Genomic DNA, 19,343 nt, shown 5'->3' with positions numbered 1-19,343 from the left:
GTGCAGTGATACTCTGACTGTGTGGGTGTGTGTAAATTCTCAGCAAAATGACTGATCAAGTATTATTTTATCAACTACAGTTAGTTAGTTAACATAGTTCAGTAAACCTCTGTAATTCTGAGGAGGTTGTTCGTAACTCTGAAATGTTCATAACTCTGAACGAAATGTTATGGTGGTTCTTTCAAAAGTTTACAACTGATTGACTTAATACAGTTTTGAAACTTTACTATGCAGGAGAAAAATGTGACTTTTAACCATTTTAATTTAAATGAAACAAGCACAGAAAGTTTACTCTACTTTCCAGTTCCAAATGAGTTGTGTGGTTGACTGATCAGTTTGTAACTCTGGTGTTGGTAATGCTGAGGTTCTACTGTAAAGGCATCCTTGGTTAATAAATTAAATTGGCTAATAATTAAATCACACTGTTTTAATATCATGTGGTGCAAAGATCTGCAGGAGACAAGTTAAAGAGCCACTTGCAGATCTCAAAGCCTCAGTCTAAGTATCACTGCACTGTATTGTGTCTGGATATTATCAATATGTCATTACTGTGTGTGTGTGTGTGTGTAAACTAAATATTTCTCCTGTCATTACTGTTTAAATATGAATATATAGTACTGTAGTAAATGAAACAATGAATTCACACTACTGTGGCTCTTTTCGGTAATGTTGATTGCTAATTTGGCTCCTGAACAACTGTGGTCTGAGAATCACTGCCTTAGTGTATTTTACCATGTTTTCTATTAACTAAATTTTGATTGCATTATACTCACTATAGAGTACAAAATTTCTATTTATATAGGCATTGGGGTAATGATAGGGGGAAAGAATGGCAGATGGCTCATTTCAGAGATATTGTGTGAAATAAGTGAAGTAAGGAATCTTGTGTCCAGATACTCCAGTCTTTTAAGGGTACTTAAAGCTGCTCCTTGAGGCTGCCCCTCTCTAGTACATCTGACTATAATTTAGATATAGTGGGCAATCAGGGCCTCAATGTTTAGCATTTGAAAATCAGAAGAATTAGCATGTGTATACATAAGGTTGAAGTGCATGGAAAAAGATGTTTTCACATCTGAATTCAGAACTCTCCCTAAAAAGTGAGGGTATATAAGTAGAGGAGAATTACTTAGGGTGGTTAAGGATTGTGTGTGCAGAGTAATGGACTGAAGCTAGAAAAGGCAACATTCAAATTAGACATTAGGAATGTTTTCCAAATATAAGGTCAGTTAGAGAATGAATAACTTGATTTAACCACCAATTTAAACATCATCACTGTAGATGTTCAAGAATAGATTAGATAAAATACTTAGGCTATTAGTATAGAGGGTAGTTCTCATTAAAGCAAAGGCTTGGAGTAGAGGACTCAGGAAGTCATTTCTTACTCCTTGTGTTTACATGTATTTTTAAAGAGTATTGGTAAGGATCCTGCTACAACTAATCAATTTAAAGTAGTGGTTCCCAACCTTTTAGGTTTAGGGACCACAAATATCATTTTACAACCCTGACGGGCCACCAGTCTATCAGCTCATAAAAAATGTATTGATGTATACACCATTAAGGACTACAAATTCACTACATATTTAAAGTAAACATTTTGATGCTACTGTGCTCTTTTTTTACATTCACTATTTTACACCTATAAATTACTCACAATATGTCACACACTCACAGACAAAGCACTAGTATAGATGAGTGACTGTCACTACACACTGAAGTACATGGCCTAGCAGCTAAGTCAAGGTGGATGGCCTGCTAAGTGGAGGTCAAACCGGAAGGCACTGATTTTTAGTCCTGTCCCTCTCCTCAAGCATGGTGGGTCCCGGCTGCTCTGCTAGCAGCCTTCCCCCTCACCCCCACTGCCGCCAGACAGAAGGAGTTCAGCAAGGAGGCAGCCTCCTCACTGATCTCCCATCCCCCTGGCTGCAGCAGGGAAATCACAGGCGTCCTGTAGCCTTGCACATTCCACCTGGGTCCCTAGACAGTGGCTCCCTTCTGCAGCCAGGGGGATGGATGAGATCAGCGCTCCCCTCCCTCTGGCTCCAGCAGGGACCTCAGTGCCTAGGAACCCAGGCAGAGCGCTTTGCTGTGCTCCCTGCTGGAGCCAGGGGAGGGGAGTGCTGATCTTATCCATCCCCTTGGGTTCAGCAAGGAGTCTGCACCGGTTTTCTAGACCCACAGCAATGTGCTCTGCCTGGGTCCTTAGGCAGCAGATCCCTTCTGCAGCCAGCAGGAGGGGAGCAGTGGGCCACTTTGAAAGAACCCGTGGGCCACAGGTTGGGAACCACTGTCCTAATTTGTGTCCTAATAATAAAGTGATAATAAATAACTCAATTTATTATGTTATTAAATAACTTAATATATTATATTTATTATAATTTAATAAATAATACATTACTAAAGTGTCCTAATTTGGACAGGTACAGTACTGTGTGTTCAAGAGAACAGCCTTTTAAAATAGCAAAACTTACAAGCTAGAGATAAAGGAAAATAAAAAACAAAAAACTTTTGGACTCTAGGTAAATGTAAAATGAATCTGGAGAATAAAATGATGCATTTCTTTTTTATACCTGTATACACATTTGGCTCCTTTATGTACTAAACATATAAAACTATATTTGTAAAAATGTAAGATGCAATGTTTTTGTGTGTTAGAGAGTGAATCTACTAGTGAAAGTGAAAAAGAGAAGAATGGGAAGGAAGAAGGCAGCAACATGGAGAATACTGGGAGTTCTTCAAGTGAAGAACTGAGTGACAGTGAATCAGACAGCAAAGAAGGTACAGCAAAGAAAAAGCTCAAAATTACTGAGGAAAGGTAAATATGTTGCATGTTTTTATCCTTTAAAGATTATTTCAGAGTTCTTTGGCTGTAAACACACTTCTGAATACCTAATTAGGCTACTATTTCTTTGACTCAGAGGAAATATCTGAAAACATTGGCTTAAAATGGCCGTAGACATCCACACATTTTGAGTGACATGACTTTTTTCAGTATATTTTGAATGTATGTGTTTCATGTTTTCATAAGGTGAACTGTTTGTAGGCTGAATTTTCATATCTCACTAGCAAAATCTTGGGGTGGGTTTCTGAAAATAGAAGTAACCTTGGGAGGCTGAATAAGGGATCAGGCAGTTGTATGAAACACTTAATTACCTTTTGTGGCAATTTTGCTAAGGGCTAAAATTAAATCCTTCAACACTTTGCCATTATGTAACTAAGACAATTGATTTTTCTAAATAATGTTATATTAAAAAGATTATGATCCAAATATTAGAGGCAAGGGCTGTGAAGGGAGACGGTCATAGGATATTTTAAGTGTTAGCGCTTTTAAGATTGCCCATTATTAACAACATTATCATGTATTAAAGTATCATTAAAATTTTGAGTAATTGGGGCTAATACCTTGGATTGTATGAATCTGTTTCTTCCACTGCTGTCAGCAAGTGGCCTCTGCAGACATGATCGCCCTTTACTCTGTAGCCTGCTGCCAGCTCACTTGATGAGTTTGCAGCTCAGCTCAGTCGTGGCTGACAGCGCTGATTGGGGCACAGTACGCACTCTGCTCCTTTTATTACAGACAGTAATTAAAGCAGCTCGCCCTGCCACTTCCATAACAAACACAGCATAATGCCCTAATTATGACTTTATTAATTTAAGTCAGGATTTAATGATTTTAAAAGTGATTTATATTGTTTTTCCTGTTCAGAACAAATGAAATCTGTAGGTTAAATTAATACAGGCTTTTCATCATTGCAAAGTTAAAAAGCTAGTTACCAGTAAATTCTTTTCATTAGATTAACATCTGAAATCCTAAGTAGTAAGGTAAACAATGATTACCCATCAAAATTGAGTGATGCGTAATAAAATAATACTTTTATCTTGAAAATGTTATCTTAAAGCTAGAAGCTGCATGTATTCAAAACAAATTACTTATTGCAATAGAAGAATATCTGGCTCACAGTGGATTCCTTTTTGATGCAAATACTGCTGTTTAAGTTTCATGTTAGTGGCCTGTGAGGAAACAGAGATGTTTGGTTGGCACCAGTTTTGATTGGAATTAATGAAGAAGTTTAAACAGAAACAAATAATGACTTTTTTCAGTGACCTCATAAATAGATGTTTGTGTATGGTTATTGTATATGCAGTTTAATTCTTGTTACTTCAAAAACTTCCTATTTCTTTCACCTTGGTTTTGAAAAACAAATATGATCCTGTAACAGTCACTTTCTACATGGGGCTGCAGCGCTCTTGTTCAGTTTTAGTTTCATGGTGTGTCAAGCTGCTGCCTTAAGCAGCACTACTTTCCTTTGGTTCTAAAAATACGATTTTTAGAGTTCAAATATAATTACATGTGCTATGTAGTGTTACCATATCTCAATTTTTAATAAGTGGACGTCATATTTGTTTGAGAACTGAATTCTAAGAAATATTGATATTTCCCCCCAACTTTTTTTCTGTCTCCTTAGATTTTTTTTTTTTCCAAGGTCTTTTCCCCCTGTAAAATATTGTGCCTTTTGTGGAACAGCTGCATCACATGGCTTATACCTTCACTTCCCCCAGTGTCTTAGCAAAAGTGTAAAATTAATTTAAAAATCAAAACCAAAAACTTCCATTAAAGACTACAGTTTTGCTAACATGAATACAGTTCATGTATGTTTTATTATATGGATATGCAGGGGAACATACTTTTCTCTCCTTTGAAGCGTTAGATACTAGCCACTGTCAGAAGGGGGGAAGAAAAAGAGCAAAGTAGACCAGTGATGTGAAATGATACCTTATTTAAAGTAAATCCCCCCTGATATTGAATAATAATGGACAAAAACAATATGGGACATATTCTGCCAGCCTTACTCTTGCTGAATGGTACCTTACCCTGTGAAATACTCCACTCACATGCATGGGCTATTTCAGAAAGGTACTACTCAGCATGAGCAAGCGTGTGAGAATGTAGTACTACAGTAGCACTCGTGTAATCGGTAGTGTGTTGGCCCATTCAAGATGAGACTAATTCTCTTAATAAATATGTTTCTCTTTCTAGTTAGTTTAATTTAGAAGCATGAATGAATAATAGTAAATTCACCAAAGAAGAGACATTCTCCGCCCTCCCTCCCCCCCGCCCCCCCCCCCCCCAAAAAAAAAAAAAAGCTTTTGAATCCATCCAGATTCCTTTAATCAAAGCTTACCTAGTTTGAAAGTTTCTCAGTGTAATGCAGTAGGCACATTTTTCTAGAAAATTCCATAAATTTAGTGCACCCTGACATCAATTATTCCTTTATTGATGACTTTGTTTTTAGTGGTGTTTTATGACCTTTCTGTTTTATTATTCTTTTTGATGTGTTTGGAATGCTGGAGGGTAGAACTTTTTCTGAGTTTGTTTTCTATATTCCAGTTTCTTTTTTTACAACCAGATAATTGTTCATTATTCCTTGATTTTAAAAATGAACCTATTCTTTTTACACATAGTGACTCAGATGAGACAGAGAAGAAAACAAAGGTGATCTCCAAAAATAGGAAAAGTTCTGGTTCCTCTGACTCAGAATCTAGCTCAACAGAGGAAAGTTCATCAGACTCCAAATCAGAATCTGACTCTGAAAGTGACGCTGAGACTAGAAAACCTAAAATTGCTGCTGCCACCAAGGTAAAATCTACATTGCCTTGTATAAAGCTCTGTCCAGTCATTCATGTATGTGTATTTCTATTTTTTAATGGACTCTGGGATGTAGAAATTCTGAGATTATGCTTTATAAATTAATTTTATTTATCCAGGCTAAAACTAATAGTACATCTAACAAACATTTGAAAACTTGACTGAACCTTTTCTGTTTTCCTGGAGCTAGAGTTTGATCTCAGTTACACCAGTGTAATTCTGGTGTAACTTTATTGATTTCAGTGTAGTTTATTTCAGTTTTACACTGAATTCGGAGTCTCAGCCTCTATTTTGCTATTGAAGTCCCCTTGTGCAAATAAATTTAGGGTCAGATCTTCAAAAGTGCATGTAAAAAGTCATGCACATTTACCCCTGTGTAAGTGCATATATACCCCCAGTGAATCTTAGTCAAGGTTTGCAGGCACACATACCTAAGCATATTGGGTATTTGCAAAAGTAAGAGCTTGTCTACACAGCGTGTTAAAATCCACTAGAAGAATCTGATTTGTAGAGCGCTCCAACTTGCTGCATTCTTAGGGTAAGTCTGCACAGCCTGCACCACTGAGCTTCCCAGCCCAGGCTGACAGACTTTGGGTATGGAGCTTGCACTAGCCCTCTAAAACTAGCTATGCTTTGAAGTTGTGGATTAGGCTGGAGCTCAGACTCTGAAGCCCACCTTCAAGCTGCAGCTTCAGAGCATTTTATACTGTGGTTAGAATGTGTTTTCATTGGAGTGAGAGCATAAGGCATTGTCACTTTAGAAGTGGGGAGGACTCCCAAATTCCATGAGATCTCCCATAATATGCATAAAATCCCAAGCTCTCAAATGTGGCTTTTAAGTTGGACTCAGAAAAGAGTGTCAAGGTGCAAAAATGGCACCGTCGTCTTCAGTAGAATTGTTGTCTAGGTATGTTGAGTCATAACTGCTTATAAGTGAGCGGGGAGGGAAAGAGGTTAGACTGCTTTTTACTCAAGTTAGCACTGCCAAGCAAATACAACTATGCATGTGTACTGGATACTGCTCCTCCTTGTAAATTCAAACAATGTTTGAAGGCAGTGATTTGCATAGCTATAAATGAGGGTACTGTTCAGCTTGCAGAACCTTTATCATGAGTGGCAGGGCATAAGAAAGAAAGAGAGAATATAGCTCAACTCTCAGATTTTGGCTGAATTTGTAGACCTGGAAATTAGCACAAATAGATTTTTTACTTGTAACTTGATTAGATTTTATGTTCAAGTCACTGTGGACCTAATAAATATGGAACCCAGGCTGAATCTTGTGAAACATCTTTTCCTATTGTCATAAAAAATGTTTTGTGCATTTCTACCTATGTACTTTTATAGTAACTTCAAGGGTGGAACTACACTTTAGAAGTCTCCATTTTAATTTTGATATGTTTGTTTGAGAATTAGGTGATGCTCAGAGGCATTTTAAAAATAAACCAAGCACCTTTCATTCAAGATTCCTGTTTCTTTAAAGACCAGTTTATAGTCAAAACAGATGTTACCTGACACTTTTGATGTGGACATGGAAACAGTGTGACATGTATGCCACAATATGGATACATGTGGAGGCCACAACTTTAATAAAGAGATTATCTGACAAGGAAACCACTCCCCAAACTACCTGGCAGGGCTGGTCTGATTTCAAGGCTGCTGATTTCAATAGTGCACGAGTGGCCTTGGTTTCTACAAGCCAAATGCAGTGCCTCATCTTCATCCTCAGTCCTGCCCAGGAATCCTGGCTGGAAGCCAGAATCTCAACACACTCCCCTCCTCCACACAGGAAGTAGGAGAGAGGAGATGAAGGGAGTGCACATGCTGCATGAGACATGGAGGCCAACCCCCTCACTGTGCAATATTGTGCTCAGGGACCCTGGCCAACCAGCTCATTAAGTTACTAGGACCTCATATCAAACCCTTTTTAACCCACCCCAACCCAGGCTGAACCTTGTGGGAAGGGAGAGTAGTGAAAATTTCTGTGAAATATCTTTCACAGGCTCACAGGATGGGGGAAGGAGAGGTAAGTGGATGAGAAAGAAGCAGCAATCTCCTCTTTATCCACATGTTGCAAGACATCAGGTGGGAAACCAATGGGAGCACAGGTAGCACTCCCAGCCAGCCCTGCTTGAAATCTCCCCCTCGTGCGCACACACCCCCCACCAGGCGAATTGGTCCCATCCCTATTGCTCCCATTCCTATCAAAGATTTATCCTGGCTAACAAGGCGAGCATAAGCAGGCAAGTACAAATTGGTTTTTATAATCTGTTGCACTACCACTTCACAAATTTGTTCCGGAAAACATTATAGATAGTTTTAAAAATGTATTTAGGAATAAACTTTGAACATGCCATCATTAATAATAGAGCTGATTGAAATTTTTCATTTTAAAAGCTGACCAAATAAAAGTTGCAGTTTTAGAAAACTGGAAAATTTTAGAGAATTTTTTAAAAATATTTTTAGTTTCTTTTGATTTTTTGGGGTGGGAGGAGATTCTATTTTCTGAGCAGCTTTGTAACTAAATATGTTATAAGAATAACAAACATTTGATATATTTTTAATTACTATTAACATTATTTTACAGAGCTGGAAAAGACTTCTTGGATGCATATCAGGAATGAGATATTTTATTATTATGTAGTGATACTTTGATAGGGTTTATATTTCTGACCTAATAAAAAGGAATATTTCTTAGTATCTGGAATTTAGATATGTTTTTAAAATTAGTAAGTGATCTATTATTTACTTATGGGAATCTAGCTATCTACTTAAGTGATCTATTATTTACTTGCAACTAGCTCCCCCTGTATTTAGATTGCCTAGACTTTCCATTATAAAGGATTCTTTGAGACTCTCTCACAACACCATTGTGTGCAGCAGACCTTTGCTATTATGCAGGGGGGGAACAACCTCGAGCTATAGAAGCTCCTTTTCTTTGTCCCATGAAATTTGGTTCAGCTTTTGCTGATATTAATGGCTAAAAATGCCATTTTTCCATCTCTGACTTTTATGTCTCAGGAAAAAATCTTGGCACTATGCCAAAATAATAACTAAACTCATGAATATTCTAATATTGAGTTCATGCTGCCATAACAGTGCAGGCACTGTACTGATTATACCTGGGCACTTGTAGAGTGGGGAGGAAGAAGATAGACAGATGGGCACCACTTCTCCCTCCAGAGGCACCACATGCACAGTAGTGCCTTCCAATTCATAAGTGATGGGGGTTAGTAAAGAGACGGAGAGCTGAGCTGGCTATTGGGATCTCACCTACTTTTCTGTATGTTATAAAATATCCTTGTTTGAATGCTTTTGTTTGTGTTTAACAAAACAACTATTTTAAAGCTGGAAACAAAGCCATTAAATCCGTAAGCAAAGCTTTCAGTGATTCAAAGGCCACAGCAGGGGCTCTCTGAATTTGAAATCCTGATGGATGTGTTTTTTAAACTTTAAATGCTTTATATTAGCTTTTTAAAATGCTTCTTTGATTACAAGCAACAATATAGGCAGTTGGAAGAGAAACATGAAAAATACTGGCCATTGAATGGTGGGCTTCCATTGAACAATTACAAACTCCTGCATGTTGTGCTGGTGCATGACCACCCTGTTAAATAATAGTAAATTGTCATCTTGTATATCTTCTGATATGCCAATATTTTTCCCCATCACAAAATCCACCTTTCCCCATCAATCAGAAATCTGTTAGCAGCAGCTTTGGTTGTATCTCTTCACTGGGAATGTGTAGGTTTTCACAGAATTAATGACTTTCCATTACTAATCTTTAAAAAAGTGAAGGAGTTGACCACTTCTTTGTGCTACCCCTTCCAATATTGGGATTCTCAATTGTGGAGTGCTTTCAGAGACCCAGCTGTGCAGTCACATCACAAGATGTATACTTACTGCCTTATCTCTGTTACTTGTTTGATATTTTTGTGACTATATGGCCAAATGTCTGTAACAGATAGCACTAGTCGTACGCGTCTTCATCCTTGGAAAATCTAAGTACCTGAAGCTGACTATAGGTAGATCAGCACTTAAGGCAGTGTGTAGACTACAGATACTGCACACCCACCTAGCAGAGTATAAATATCAGTGTAGACGGTGAGGCACTGCTTATAGAGTAGAGTGCCCTACACACCTGCATCCCTAGGGTATATACCTTACACGGATGCTTTATGCACCCAAGCAGTGCTTCTCACATCTGTATGGCTATTTTTAGTGTCCCACAGCAGCAAAAGACTCTAGCGGGGAGAAGTTCCAGGAGCCAGAGCTATTCATTGCCATGTGTAGCTATAGGCCTATTACAGGAGTGGTGCGTGAGGTGGTGTGGCGTGTCATGTGCAGGAGGTCAGACTATAGACAATGGTCCCTTCTGGTCTTATAGTCTGAGTCTGTGGGTTGAAGTCATCAGAGTTTACGTTACCTCTGTAAATCTCACATATTTGTCTCCTGTGAAGGTAATATGCAGTTTTAGCTCTTTCTGTGACATGATCCTGTATTGTATTGTAACACAGTTCAAATTACTGCCCTGGCGCCTCCTGCTGACTTTCTGGGGAATCATCTCTCAGCCAGGCAGATGCCCCTTTCTGTGATGTCTCGCCCTCTGTTGTCTTCTTTTATGACTCGGCCCTCCGGCTGAGTCACAGTCTGTGTCTCTTCTCTCCCTGCCCCCCCCTTCTGTGGGATTCTGCAATCTGTTCTAGCCACTTCCCACTGTGGCCAGGGCAGTCCTGCCACCACTCCTATTTCGATCGGGGGGGGGGAACCTGGGCCCACCCATTAACTCTGGTTCCCTACCCAGGGACCCTGTGCATATGGCAGCCTTCCACTGTGTCTCCCCCCAGTTCTTCCGTGGATTTCCCTGCAGCCTCAGTACTTTCTCCACCTTTGTTTCAGGGCTTTCCGCTCTGCTTAGTCTCAGCAGCCAGCCACTGCTCTGTCCAGGGTGCTGATAGTTCTTCCTCTTCAAGCTCCTGGGAGTCACTCCCCTTGCTCTGCTCTGCAGTTCCCTATACCAGTCCTTTGGGCCCTGATTGGCTGCCACACAGCCCTTTCCTATTGGCTACCTTTCATGTAGCCTCTCCAAGGACCTTCTTAACCCTTTCCAGGCCAGTGAGGAGCCGGCACACCATCACATATATCAAAACCATAGATTTATGAAGTTATGAAACTCATAACCATTTAAAGAGGGCTACCTTGTGTGTTCTATAAACTGCGATAGACTGGAAAGACCCTCATGAAGGTGGTGAATTTTTTCTTTTTAGTTTAAGAAATTCTAATTGGAGTTCATGCACTCTGATTTTTTAATTGTCCAGTCTTTACAATTTCTATCTCAGTTTGATCCAATGTATACAGAGACATGAGTCATTATTTTCCTTACTGTATAATTCAAATCAAAAGTATTTCATGTAAATATTGTGCTGTATGAAGCAAGAAATTAACATTGATGTTACATTTCTAAATTCACTACAGGTCCAATGAACTTTACAATATGTTGATCCTATTTTTGAGTTTGTTTTCCATTCGTTGTTTCCTTGTGTGGACTTAAATCAATGCCTTGTTTAGCACAACTACCATTAGGAAAATTGGTTGCTTTTTCTGCAAATATTTTGCATCTGCATCTAGGTATATTTTGTATTGTGAAAATTAACATGTAAAATGGCCCAAAATCATTTTGCTGCATATGCTTTTTATGTTTTCACATTTCACTCTTAAAAAATTTAACTTTGAAAAGCTCGTTTTATTTTATTTAGCTAAGCTATAGTAAATAGACAATTCACTTACTTTTCCTGTTTTTATATTTCATTTTGCAATAGGGACACTCTGAGATGTTCACATGCATAATCAAATACTGTAGAAATAAAATGTAGATTTGAGGATGATGCACAGATAAATAGGAGTCTCTACATCATGATTTTTAAATCAGCTACTGTCAGCCTCCTTATACAAGCCTAATACAGTCACTCAGCTGTTAAAAAGCTGATCCACTATTTAAAAAAAATACAAAAACAAATTGTTTATCTTTCTGCCTGATCTCTTTTTCAAGTGATAACACAATGGGAACAGTTGGTGATCTGTCAATGCATTTAGTTTGTCAATGATGGTTTTGTATAAATATTGGGAGGCTAAGAAATAAAATTCACACAGTAAAATATGATTTCATCTGCCTTTTCTCTGCAGCTCCATGGCTCATGCTGTGGTATGAAATTTTCATTTTACACACTTTGCAGGCGGAGCACATGAATTATGTATTGAGCAAGAGAAATCTCCTGCTTCAAGTCCTATATGCATTTATCCAGGTTCTATCTCTATTACCAAAATGAATTGCAAATGGAGAAATGTTTGATGGAATATAGCTTAACTTCTTTGTTTAGCATTCAGCTTTTTTCCATAGTGGGATCTCTAAGTAGGAAGCTGTTTTGATTTTACTGTGGATTTATTTTTTTAAAGAAAAAAGATGAAAAATGTCACAGAGAAATGCCAAACATCAGAATCTTTTTATAGCCTTGATTTGGAATGCAAGGCTTTTTTTATTCAGTAGAAATATCTGTTGGTAATGTTTGTTTCCGTCCCTGGCTATGTATTATTCCCAGAAAGCCAATGAATTTCTTTCCTTTTAAAAATCAAAGAAAAAAATCAAGTTGTAATAGGAGAAACCAATTTAACTTGCTTTGTCCTTGTGTTTGCATGTGACCTGATGTATATTTAATAGTGTTACAGACTCTTGGTTATGAAGTAGAAAATAAGACTTGCCTCATGTTTTAACTTTAGCTTGATTTGGTTGGTTTGATTTTTCATGTCGGGAGGCTGCAGTTCTCAGAAGGCTCATGTGTACTGTTGTTGTTTGAAGAAAAACTACAATTATTGTGCTCAGCACAGCATTTTGATAAGTCACATAGTGACATAATGTTTTTCTTGCCATATATTACAGCATTGAAATAATGATCCTTAGTTGCAGTTATTCTTATATTAGGCATTTACATGTTTTTTGAAAAAAATTACCTTATGGGTTAAAATTTTACGCTTGTACCCTTTCCAAAAATATTTTGGGAAAATTAGAGGAAAACCTGTTCAGGTCTTGAGTTACCTGAGCCCAAGAGGGGATGTTTTTCACACTTTTAAGATGAACTGCAAAACAGATGAAAATGGTCTTAAAAATGCAGAAAATACATTTTAATTGTGTTTTAAAGAGTCATTTTGCAACCTTTGTGAGATGCTTTCTTAGTTGCTGGTTCAGCAAAGCTATTCCAGAATGTAACACCATGAATATCGGAAGTTGTCACTGAATTCATGCAGTCAATTATATTTGTGGTGTCACAAAATGGTATATCTTTGAAATCTTTAATAAACCAGAGGAGTACTACACAAGGACATAATGTGGCAGAAAGCTCAGTATAAACTAAAAATGGTCGAATCTAAGCCTTGAATCTGAACATATTCTAATTGTAGGTAGGCTATTTTGATTCCTAGAATCAAGACTGCTCTGCTCATAGTTTTTGATTCCAGTTGTATACAGAACTGGAAGAGATGTTGTATTCCTTGGTTAAGATGTGGCTAAATTCTTTTGTGCAGCTAGTCTTTTAAGGGGAGGGGTGGTCTCTTCCTTCTGTGTCCCCTTCCGCATCTCATTTTTCTCATCTCTCCTCTTGACCCCAAAATGGAAATTTGGTGGCAGTGGAAAAGAAAAATGTGCTGGCCAAACATGCCCTCCTTTCCCCTACATGTGCCCTTAAACCCAGCTAAGAGTACAGGGTTGAACAAGCAGCTGCTGCTTCTCTGACTTATCCTTTTTTCTGTGCTTATCTTTCCTATCAATTAGTAGTAGTAAAATTGCTGTATTGCCAACTCTCACAACTTTTATCATGAGTCTCATGATATTTGATGTTTTTTCTTAAAGCTCCAGATACTGGAGGCAAGTGATTACAAGAGACTGGATTTTTTTGTACATGACTCATGATTTTTTGACAGTTAGGGTTGGCACCGCTTTTATTGACAGACTCATGACTCCTACCCTTCCCCCTAATGCAGTAGCCCGTGACACTTTTTTGGTGTTCAATTTAGTTGTCTGCATGAGACTTTGGTTAGGACTAGGAGTGCAGAAACCCAAGACAGGCGTTAAAAATCTTGGACAATCCTATCTAGAATGGGACAAGTAACAAGGATGAAACCGTAACCAAGATTAGCCCTTGAACCTTAATCCTAGCATAAAGCAGAGTCATATGCCAGCTCTTTGCCCCATCTATAGTTAAAACTTATTTTGTGCTGGATGCCTACCCTTGTTCACCTCCACAGGCCTTCTTTGGTCAGGAGGAGGAAAGTGGGGACGTTGATTACAGATCTTAACTCAGTTTTTATGATGTCCTTTTAATGTCTTTTTTTAATTGGCTTCTCTTTTGTATTTTTATTTTTAATTTCCTATTTGGCTGTAATGAAGTGTGGCAGGGCAGGGCAGGGCAGCAAACAGTTAGGGGTGTGGCCTGAGACCAGGTATCACCGGAGTAGTCTATAAACCCTGGCCCTCTGGCAGGGTGGGACACCAAAGCAGTCTATAGGGGCTCTGGCAGGGTGGGGCACCCAAGCAGTCTATAAGGGTTCTGGCAGGGTGGGGCACCCAAGCACAGACCTCTTGGCCCTAGTGGGGGGAGTCTCCCACCCTGGGGGGGTTGGCAGGAGGATGGGAGGACCCAGCCCCACCCTATTCCACTGGGTCCCAGCCCAGAGCCTTAACCAGGGAGTACTTCACCCCTGGGTCAGTGGGGTCCAAACCAAAGCATGCTGATTCGACTGTGGGTTGTAATGCAGGCAGCTTGTAGTAGGCTGTTCCTGGGCTACTTCCTACCCTCTCCTCAGAGCTTACCTGAGTTCAGGGGTCATTGTCTGTCTCCTTGGGGTGAACTGCCAAGGGTAATCCCAGCAACTGCTCGGCATCTGTGTTGTCGGTCAGCTCCAGTGGATCAGGCCAGTCCTCAGTACAGCTGGAGTCTGCTCTGGTTTCCCACTCCCGCAGCAGGCGAGAAAGGTCCTTTTCCTCTGGCAGCATTCCTTTGACTGAGCTGCAGGGCCTGGCTTTTATACCTCCCCTTCCTGTCCCACCCCTCTATTTCCAGTGGGCGGGGTGTGATGCATCCAGTTCTGCACATCAGGTAGCATGCGTTGGCCCCTCGGTGTTGACCTCTGAGGGAGGCCACAACTCCTCATTACATTGGCATATATGGAGTCCTTCATGAAGAATTCATGCTTATATAAGTTTTTAAAAGTTCAGTTATGAAATAGATGTTTATGGTGAAAATTTCACAAAGCACTTGCATGCCACAAAGTTAAGCATACATCAAGTAGAAACATAAAAATACTTGTCACTTATTTAAAAACACCTGCTTGCCATGCAAGGATCTCAGTAACACTTCATAATCATTAGTAATTTAATATCACTGTGCCCCAGTAAGGTAGGTAGTTATCTTCATTTTACACATGAGAAAATTAAGCACAGAGCAGTCAGATATCTTGCCAAAGATCACACCAAAAGTGAGTAAGAATGGTCTTCTGTTTGCTACCAGAGATCTGGGTCTGCCACAACTTGCTCTGTGACCTTGGACAAGTCACTTAATCTATCCTATATCTCATTTTCTTAAAATGGAGATAGTATTTCCCCTACCTTACAAAGGTGTGTTGTAGACAAAATTATTTTATTATTCATTAATGAGTGAAAAAGGCCATATAAGTATTTAGGCAATCTGGATTCCATTTCTGACTGTGAAACACTTCCACCTGTCTCCCAGCCTGCTCTAGCCAGAAGACCATCCTTCCTCTGGCATGCCTGAATATATCTGAGTATTAATATTTTTGTAATGGTGTGTATTTGGGGTTTTGGGCAGCTTGGAAGAAAATTAGAATAGCCCTAAAGCTGATATCCATGGAAGACTTGCCTTAAAGTAGGACATCTGTGGAGTTTTGAATCTTCCAGTACTCCCTGGACTGTCCCATCTCCAATAACAGCAAGACTTTACTTGGTGTTATGCTACCAGTTCAGTTGCACTGGCAGCAGGCAAATAAGTAAAAGAAGTTTTTTTAATAGAGAGGCAGCCCTGGGTGTTTATGCCTATAGGGTTCTGAGGGGATTCTCAGGGAATGATGCTTTGGAGAATGGTTCTCCCCTCCATCCCTGCCAAACCTTCAAATCCCACAAGATTAATAGATTTTAAGGCCAGAAGGGACTATTATATGATCTAATCTGACTTCCTATATTCATAGGCCAGGGGTGTCAAACTCGCTGATGGTGACAGGCCAAATTCTCATAAACTGCACTTCACAGGGGCCATGCGATACCCTCCGCCAAAAAATTCGGGTCATCTTCCCCTTTTCGGCGGTGCAGCATCAGCCCTTTTTGGCGGCGGGATTTCGCGGGGGACCATGTTACTGGACTGAGTGTATTGCCGCTTTAAGGGATTTCTCTGCATCCGGCATCGACGCTTTAAGACATTTCATGGACTCTTAAACTGGCAATGCCGTAGGCAGAGAAATCTCTTTAAGTGCCAATGCCCTCACTTTGGGCGGCAGCACATCTCAAAAAAGCTGGCCGGATGCGGGCCGGATCAAAAAGGTTCTCAGGCTGGATGTAGCCCGCGGGCCATATGTTTGACACCCCTGCCATAGGCCATTCATTCTCTGGCAGATTACCCCTATATTTAATCCAATAACTTATTTGACCTAAAGTATATCTTCCAAAAAGACATCCAGTCTGGATTTGAAGACAGGAGATGGAGAATCTACCACGTTGCTTTGTAGTTTGTTCCAGTGGTTAATTATCCTCACTGTTAACAGTGTAGTCCTTATTTCAAATTTGAATTTGTCTGGCTTTAACATCCAGCCATTGGTTCTGGTTATGCCTTTCTCCACTAAATTAAAGAGCTCCTTAGTATCTGGTATATTCTCCTTGAAAGTACTCATACACCGTAATCAAGACACCTCTTCATCCTCTTTTTGATAAAATAAACAGATTGAGCTCTAAGTCTCTCTCTGTGTAAGGGATTTTCTCTGACTCTTGAATCATTTGTGTGGCTCTTTTTTGCACCCTCTCCAAATTTTCCAACATCCTTTTAAAAATGTGGATCCTGTACATAGTATTCCAGTATTGGTCACTTCCCTACTCCTGTTCCCCTGGTTATACCTCTAAGAATCACAATAGTCCTTTATGCCATAGCATCACACTGGGAACTCATGTTGAGTTGTTTGTCCACTGTGACCCTTAAGTCCCTTTTAGAATCACTACTATGGAGGGCAGAGTCCCCTATCCAGTAGGTATGGCCTGCATTTTGTCATCTTAAATGTGGCTGTATTAAGACAAATTTTCTTTGAATGGACCCAGTTTATCAAGCATTCCAGATTACTCTGTGACCTCCTTGTCCTTATTTACCACATTACCAATGTGTGTATCATCCACAAATTTTAAGATTGACTGACTGTAAACTCTTTGTGGCAGGGGCCGTCTTTTTGTTGTTTGCGCAGTGCCTATACTGGGGCAGTGGTCCCTGACTGGGTCTTATAGGCGCTACTGCAGTACAAATAATAATAGTGCATTCATTTGGAGGAATGTGTGGAGTCAGAGAAAGAGCAGTACGACTGTTTAAGATAGGTTTTGCTTCTTAAGGGGTGGTTTTACCACATTTTCCACTTCCATCTTTTGTAGAAAAATCTTGAAGGTTTGATCTCTCCCAAGAAGTTTTATTTGAATACTAAATAGTAAATGAGTGTTGTGTTACTAAACGAGCTCAGTAGGGGCCTCAAATGTTCATTGTAACTAGCAGGTTATTTGTGGAATACAATTCAGTTTATCCATGGTAGGAAATCTTTCTTACAAGGTGAACTCTCAGAATGCTGAGCTGAGCAAAATGGGTATATTTTTCTTTTAAAGTGCAGAAAATATTCTCTGCTATTATAAAAGTGTTGAAGAATGCTCTTTACTGGCACGGCAAAAATGAAATATTCATATGTTTTGACAGAGAAAAGAAATGGCAGTACAAGAGAAAAAAGCTCCTACTAAACAAGATGTGTCCCTACTAGACTTGGATGATTGTAAGTACTTTGGTTATAACATTAGTTATCCCTTTAAGAATATGATCAAAGAATCTTTCATGTCAACAAGATAAATTCCTAATCATTTCAATAAATCGTAAGTGGCTGAAGTAATGATCCTGTTCATTTATCACACCAATTAACTGGCACAAGTATAGATGTTAGTAAAATCACATACTTGCTCTTTTAAATGTGTAATTTGAAATGTGGGCTTGTCAAGTTTAGAATTCTGTCAGAAAGTTACCTTTTTTTAATATGCTAATATTTGAACTGTATTGTTTTTGAGTGGTTTTCTGTGTCGTGACTTCATTTACCACTCGAGAGGAATTATTGCCTCAAGTGTATTTCGGATATTCCTTTAAGATGTAAAGTTCCAGAGAGGTAGCCGTGTTAGTCTGTATACAGCAAAAACAAGAGTCCTGTAGCACTTTAAAGACTAACAAATTTAATTTCTGCAGGCATAAGCTTTAAAGTGCTACAGGACTCGTTTTTTAGGATGTAGTGATTTAGTCAGTCTGTCGGATAATTCAGCTACTTTAGAGAAGACATTAAGAATTAAAATTTGAAGACCATAGTATAATGCAGTACTGGAAAAGGTGTAAATATCTGGAAATATTTTCTAGGCTAACCCCTGTACTGTGGATTCTTTAGCATTGTAAATGTCTTACTTTCAGACCCGTTCCTGAAAGTGAAATGGATACAGAAGTCGCATTTGAGTCAATGAGTCATGCATGTAGAATTTTTAAAAGATTTAGGTCTGTCTTCAATTATCCAAGTACTATGAAAATAAATGGCACTGTATAGATTGTACAGAAGTAATGTGTGTGAAATATACAGGAAGAGGAGGAGAGCAACAATGGGGGAGGAGGAGCAACAGACTAGTGTATCAGTTTAGAAAAGGAAGTTTTATTGAACATGTGACATAATAAAATTAGTAAAGTTGATTTGTTACATTTTCTGTTAGACTCCCATAGTCATTCTTCAAAGCACTTTATGTTAAGTTCAAATCTTTTGATAGACATGAATTTCACATGGGGAATTTGCCATTATTGTCTGAGAAATACCAGTTTAATATCTTCCTAGATTTTAAAAAGTGCTTGAGCATAACTCAGATGAATCAAGATGCTAAGTTATCATACAGTCTATTAATCAAAATATTTAATTTCCTTTAACCATGTTTTTCATTTAAAAAAATGATTAAATCCACTCTCATCAACTGTTCTTTTCCTGCAGTCAGTCCTGTGTCAACTCCTGTAGCAGTTCCCTGTCCAGCTATTCTCTCTCCAAGTTTAGTGGCTGACCTAGAGGGTTTAAGCCTGTCAAGGTCATCAGTCATTGATGTAAGTAATTTTTTTACAGAAAAACCCAAACAAACACACACACAAATCCACTAACTGTAGTTTGTTTCTGGGGAAGTCATTGATAAAAGTGCAATAAGAAGTACTTTTTTAAAGGATTTTACAATTTTCTCAATCTAGAATCTGTTTGTAGATAAATTGAAGAACTTTTTCTGCTCTATATTCATGGAAATTGGAAAGGTGGGGAGAGGAAGGTATGAATAATTAACATTTAAAATGGCTGCCTTCACATGGTTTTGTACAACTGTTTTAAGTATGGGTCAGTCATTCCC

General features: G+C 38.9%; 1 protein-coding gene across 4 annotated transcripts in view; it reads left to right on the top strand.

Moving 5' to 3' along the window:
- The window catches only part of AP3B1 (adaptor related protein complex 3 subunit beta 1), a 290,480-nt gene that overhangs the window by 188,054 nt on the left and 83,083 nt on the right, over positions 1 to 19,343 (top strand). For all 4 annotated transcript variants that reach the window (XM_067569102.1, XM_067569101.1, XM_067569103.1 and 1 more), the window contains exons 19-22: positions 2,653 to 2,812; positions 5,461 to 5,635; positions 17,641 to 17,713; positions 18,947 to 19,053. In XM_067569102.1, coding sequence (XP_067425203.1) covers positions 2,653 to 2,812; positions 5,461 to 5,635; positions 17,641 to 17,713; positions 18,947 to 19,053 — 515 coding nt within the window. The remainder of the gene's footprint in view (positions 1 to 2,652; positions 2,813 to 5,460; positions 5,636 to 17,640; positions 17,714 to 18,946; positions 19,054 to 19,343) is intronic.

This window comes from Emydura macquarii, unplaced genomic scaffold (genome assembly GCF_026122565.2).
Source record: "Emydura macquarii macquarii isolate MOO-44397 ecotype Brisbane River unplaced genomic scaffold, CSIRO-AGI_Emac_v2 contig_2897, whole genome shotgun sequence".
NCBI classification, from domain to species: domain Eukaryota; kingdom Metazoa; phylum Chordata; order Testudines; family Chelidae; genus Emydura; species Emydura macquarii.
The sequence above is the reverse complement of the archived record's forward strand: the minus strand, read 5'-3'. Positions and strand labels throughout refer to the sequence as shown.